The 5683-nt window shown below is 56.8% G+C and overlaps 1 protein-coding gene across 1 annotated transcript in view; it reads left to right on the top strand.

The window, feature by feature from the left end:
- TNNT1 (troponin T type 1 (skeletal, slow)) overlaps positions 1–5444 on the top strand; it is a gene marked incomplete at its 5' end in the record, with an annotated part of 8816 nt that extends 3372 nt beyond the window's left edge. The window contains 7 exons of the mRNA XM_010849277.1: positions 276–392; positions 613–690; positions 2488–2601; positions 2719–2828; positions 4258–4348; positions 4478–4518; positions 5284–5444. Coding sequence (XP_010847579.1) covers positions 276–392; positions 613–690; positions 2488–2601; positions 2719–2828; positions 4258–4348; positions 4478–4518; positions 5284–5329 — 597 coding nt within the window. The remainder of the gene's footprint in view (positions 1–275; positions 393–612; positions 691–2487; positions 2602–2718; positions 2829–4257; positions 4349–4477; positions 4519–5283) is intronic.
- Positions 5445–5683: the final 239 nt, after the last annotated feature.

Genomic DNA, 5683 nt, shown 5'->3' with positions numbered 1-5683 from the left:
TTTTTTCTCTTTCTTCTTCTTCTTTTTTGGCATGCTTGCTTTCCGACACACTCCTGGAATTGCGTCCTCGCGGCCCCCTAGGGTCAGAGCAGGGTGTTCGCTGCCATCTGCTGGACATCGAGCGCACGGCAGCTGTCTGTCCCAGCGGACGGTCAATCCCACAAACACTTGCGGTCCAGGGGTCCCCCACTGACGCTTCTCAGAGGTGCTGCGGGGCTGGTGCCTTCTCGGGGTACCACCTGGGGATGACCAGGCTCCCGCCCTCCGTCCCCCAGGACATCCACCGGAAGCGCATGGAAAAGGACCTGCTGGAGCTGCAGACACTCATCGACGTCCACTTTGAGCAGCGGAAGAAAGAGGAAGAGGAGCTGGTGGCGCTGAAAGAGCGCATCGTGAGTGGAGGGCGGTGGGCTTCCCCCAGTTCGCCCCTCGCCTCCCAGCCTCTGGGTCCTGAGAGATACGGAGCATGGTCGCTGTCCAGTGCAGACCCAAGGCTGAAACTTTCCGGATCGCACCCAAGTTGATGCTTGTCTCCACTCCTGACCTGACCTGGGAAGGGATAAGGGGGTACGTGGTGGTCCCTGCACCCGCTCAGCCCTCTGCCTCCTCCAGGAGCGGCGCCGGGCGGAGAGAGCCGAGCAACAGCGCTTCAGAACCGAGAAGGAGCGAGAGCGTCAGGCCAAGCTGGCGGTGGGTGTCTCCCCTCCTCCTGGGAGAGGTTTTCTATTCGTGATCTTGTCTGTGACCCCAAGAAAGTCCACATGCGTATTATCCATGGATCTTGCTGTTGAAAGGGAGGGAAACCCCAACCCCAACTGAATTTAGCAGAAAGAGAGTTTTATTGGCTCATATAACTAAATTGCCTAAGGCAGGGCCTGCTTCAGGCATGGCTGGATCAAGGGACTTAAATACTATCACAAAGACCCAGGTTTTCTCTTTCCATCCTTTGGCCTATATTTATGTGCACAATGTGTCCAGGAGGGTGCTTGGCATGTTCCTGGTCTGAGCTCTGAAAATCCTGACTCCCATCAGTCCTAGGCAGGAGTGACCAAGGTCCAGTAGCAGGTCTGGCTTAAACTCCTCTTTCTCTCTGGGACAAATCCTAGGATGTTTTCAGATTGTTCACCTGCCATTGTGGAGTGAATCACTGGCTGGTTGGGAGAAACTGAGTAGAACGCTCCCATTGCTATAGGCCTTGGAAACATGACCTGACTTGAATGACCCACTCATTTTCTTTTTTTTTTGGCTGCACCTCGAGGCGTGTGGGATCTTAGTTCCAGGGTTTGAACCTGTGCCTCCTGCAGTAGAAGTGCAGATTCTTAACCACTGGACCACCAGGGAAGTCCCCCAAACCACTGTTAAAGAACAGGAATTGGGTGCTGTGGTAGACAAAGGACTGGTCTCCCGGAGGAAGGGGACCCGAGCCAAGGGGTGCAGGCAGCCCCGAGAAGCTGGAAAAGGAAAGGGGGTGACTCTCCGCTCACGGCCCTAGGAGGAGGCTGTGTGCCCCGTGACTTAGCCCCCGAGACCCACTGCAGACTGAGCTGCAGAAATGCAAGGTGATAAATTGACATTGCCTTAAGCCACTATGTTTGCAGATTACAGCAGTGAGAGGAAGCTCATTCAGGTGGGGAACTATGGGCAAGCCCCACACCTCGCCTGTCCCTCCCGTGGGGAAGGGCTTTGGTCGGGGCGAGCCTCTAATTCTGGAACATACAACGCAGACTTTCCGGATGTGGTCATGCCTCAGTGAAGGCATTCTGGAGCCCCTTCCTCAGGCTCAAGGTCAAGAGCCTCTTGACTCTGCCCCCTCCCCCACTCCCATGACCAGTTACCCTCTTTGCCCCTCTGAGGACAGTCATTCTCCTCTCATGAGACTAAAGGAGAGTAAGTCTCAGAGAGGGCAAGTACCTACACGGAGGTCACACAGCAAGATCACCGCTGGCCATTGCAGGCTGGAGCACGCAGAGAAAAGCAAGCATATCCCCACCCCCCACGTCAGATTAAGTTTTCCTGGGGGCAGGGGCAGCATATTAAGGCTCAGAGAAGACGAAGGACTGGCCGGTGGTCACACACCCAGGCCTGGAAGGGCCAGGAGGAAGTATTTGCATCCTTGTCTGCTCTGATATTGACCTTGTCTCTGGTGAGCTTCCCTGGTGGCTCAAATGGTAAAGAATCTACCTACAATGCAGGAGGCTGGGGTTTGATCCCTGGGTTGGGAAGAGCCCCTGGAGAGGAGAATGGCAACCCATCCAGTGTTCTTGCCTGGAGAATCCCATGGACAGAGGAGCCTGGAGGGCCACAGTTCATGGGGCTGCAGAGAGTCGGACACGACTGAAGCGACTAACACTTTCTCATGCTTGAGTCTGATTGAGCCCTGATTCACTCGGTGCAGAATTGGCCTCCCTGATGCCCCCCTCAGGTGCCCTCCCCTCTCAGTCCAGGGGGGTGGGGGAGGCCCAGGGGTGAACCCTGTTCTTCCCACAGGAGGAGAAGATGCGGAAGGAAGAGGAGGAGGCCAAGAAGCGGGCCGAGGACGACGCCAAGAAGAAGAAGGTTCTGTCCAACATGGGTGCCCATTTTGGGGGTTATCTGGTCAAGGTGAGTTCAGCCTGCTGGGGCCTGAGGTCTGGGGTCCCGGGGGAGGCAGCTGGGGTCTGAGGGAGGAGGGGCTGGGGAGCCACCCCCCACCTCATGGTGCCCCCTTCCCACCCTCAGGCAGAACAGAAGCGAGGGAAGCGCCAGACGGGGCGTGAGATGAAACTGCGTATCCTGTCTGAGCGTAAAAAGCCTCTGAACATCGACCACATGGGAGAAGAGCAGCTCCGGTAGGCGGGAGGGGCCCGGGTGGCAGACAGGCAGATGGGGTGACCCCTGGCCCAGGTCTGAGTGGGCGGAAACGCCGGCGCTGTGTGTCGGCAAGTGTCTCTCCCTCTCTGGGCCACTCCCCTGTGGAGTGTCACTGATGTAGGACTTATGTTTTTGGTGCCAAGACCTGTAGAGTCTGGGAGATGATAGGAAACCAGACCACAGGGCTGACCAAAATTGAGGCGATAATGTTGGTCTGATGATGTCCCCTGGGAATTCCAAACGGGCTCCCTCTTCTACCTGAATTAAAGCCAGACACACTGGCAACAATTTCCCAGGCAAATCGCTTCTGGTCGGAGCTCCGTCTTTCCCTTCACAGCTCACTCTGGGCACAGCCTGCCTCTCAGGATAAGCCCTCAGAGGGAAGGCCGGGGAGGGTCTTCCCTCGGGGGCCTCCTCTGTGTCTTAAGCGCCCAGGCACGGCCCTTAAAGTCAGAAACACCCACCACCCCAGAGGCGGCGCAGAGAGGGGACTTGGAGCTCAGTACCTGAGACTGCTTGCCAGGGGTCAGTGCCAGCTCCACCACTTAAGCTATGTGATCTTAGGCAGTTGTTGACTTCCTCTGAGTCTTGCTTTCCTCACTGGTAAAAGGAGGCTGTGATAACAGAGTCTACATCACAGAGCAGTGAAATGTCAGCGAGCAGTAGCCCATGTGGAGGGCTTGCAGCTCCGTGAGGTAGATACCATTATACTATCATCACCGTCAGCTTGGAGATAACAAACCAGAACATTAAAAAAGCCAGCAAACAAAAAAGGGCACAGAGGGGTTAAAGAACCTTTCCAGGGTTGCACAGCCTGCAGGCACAAGAGTGGGGATTGGAACCCAGGAAGTCTGGTGTGGTAATCTGTGTTCTTCATCACGTATTTACGAAGGGGCATGATGGTAAATGCTTCCCGAGTGGATCTCCAGAGGCTAAAAGTCCACATCTCAGCGTCTGCTCATTTCCATGGTGTAAATGCTCCCAGGACGCTGATTTCAAACCCCCAGTGTGAGGACCCTGTGCTCAGAGTTGGGGATGGATATGCAGAGTCGACTCCAGCCCCCTCCCTCCCAGGAAACATTATCGCGGGGCCTGGACTAAATAGTAGGTCGCTTGGCCATAGTCACAAGCCAGAGAATTCCAGATCTGGTGTTTGAACCTATGCTTTCTGACTCCAGGACGGGGGCCCTTAGCCATGCTACCATTCTCCCTTAGAGAGACAGGGACATGGAGAAGCGGGCAGAGATTTAAAGACCCCCTGCTGCAATCTACTTTGCATGTTAACAAAAGGCCCCCAAATTATTAACACAATGGCACCAGTAAAGCCAAATTCAAAGGGTTCCCTCAGCCCCTCTGGGCCCGGGCCCGGCCTGGCTCCCTTCCCTGACAGCCCTTCTGCGCGGCCAGGGAGAAGGCCCAGGAACTGTCGGACTGGATCCACCAGCTGGAGTCAGAGAAGTTTGACCTGATGGCGAAGCTGAAGCAGCAGAAATATGAGGTGAGACCCGTGTTTGCTGGAGGCCAGGCCGGGCTGGGGCTGGGGCTGGGGGCTTGGCTGGGTTTGGGTCAGGGGGCAGGGGGCAGCTCTCCCTCCAGCTCTACCAACACATCCCTCTGGTCTCCGCAGATCAACGTCCTGTACAACCGCATCAGCCACGCCCAGAAGTTGTAAGTGTGAACGAGCCTGTGCCCCACACCCGTCCCTCTGACTCTATCTCTCCTGCTGCCCCTGACTCTGAGTTTCAGCCCCAGCCACCCTCTCTTGGGGGCTCTGTCTTCATCCCTCTTTCTCTGGAACGTTCTCATAACCTGTCCTTTTCTCTCCATCTCTGGTTCTTTTCTGGGGTCTCAATCCCCCTTTCTATGTTCCTCTTAATCACTAGTCCTCCGAGGCGGGGGGTGATCTCCCCCCCACACACACCCAGGGGACATCAGGGGATGTCCGGAACACGTTTGGGGAGGGGGTCCTACTGTCCCCTGCTGGGAGGAGCTCAGGGCTCCTGTTCAGAGTCCTGCGATGCTCAGGACGGTCCCCAAATGTCACCGGTGCTGATGTCGAGAAGCACGGCTTTTTCTCTGATTTCACTCTGTCTCCCCGCCCTGCTTCCCTCCCTCTCTCCATCTTTCTGCCTCAGTTTCCATCTTTCTCTTCCCCCGCAGCCTCCCCGGCCCTCTCTCTGTCACTGTCCCCTTCCTCCCCCCAGCTCTGTGTCCATAACCATTTATCAGTGCCCACGTGAACATCCTGAGCTGGCCCAGTGACACCACCTCCTGCCTGGCAATGGGCTGGTGATGGCTAATCGTGCCACCCCAGGCAGCGAATCCCCCCAAGAGCAGGCAGTGGCGGGCATCTTCCCCTGGCAGGGAGGGCGGGGCCCATCTCAGAGGTGGGCGGGGAGGAGCTCCTTCCTGACACCCCTCCTTCTCCTCCAGCCGGAAGGGGGCCGGGAAGGGCCGCGTCGGAGGCCGCTGGAAGTGAGGAGCTGGGCACAGCGCCCCCCCACCCCCTCGAGGCACCTGGGAATCCTTGGCGTGTGTGCCCATCCGGGGTGTGTGTCCATCTGGGGCTTGAAATAAATGCTCCCCCTGCAGCACGTGCTGAGTCCTGTGTTATTATGAACGCCCAGCTGGCCATGGCGAGGGCACCAGCTCACAGCTGCTGGGAGAATCCTCTCACCAATCTTGAGGACCATGTGTAAGACTGACCCCTCACCCACAGCTGGTGGTCATGCAAAACGGTGCGACCTCTCTGGAAAGGAGTCGGGCAGGTCTTCAAAAAGTTAACCATAGTGTTACCATTTGTTGTTGTTTAGTGGCTCAGTTGTGTCTGAGT

Source organism: Bison bison, unplaced genomic scaffold (genome assembly GCF_000754665.1).
Source record: "Bison bison bison isolate TAMUID 2011002044 unplaced genomic scaffold, Bison_UMD1.0 scf7180017850823, whole genome shotgun sequence".
Lineage (NCBI taxonomy): Eukaryota > Metazoa > Chordata > Mammalia > Artiodactyla > Bovidae > Bison > Bison bison.
This window is presented reverse-complemented; position numbering and strand designations above follow the sequence as displayed.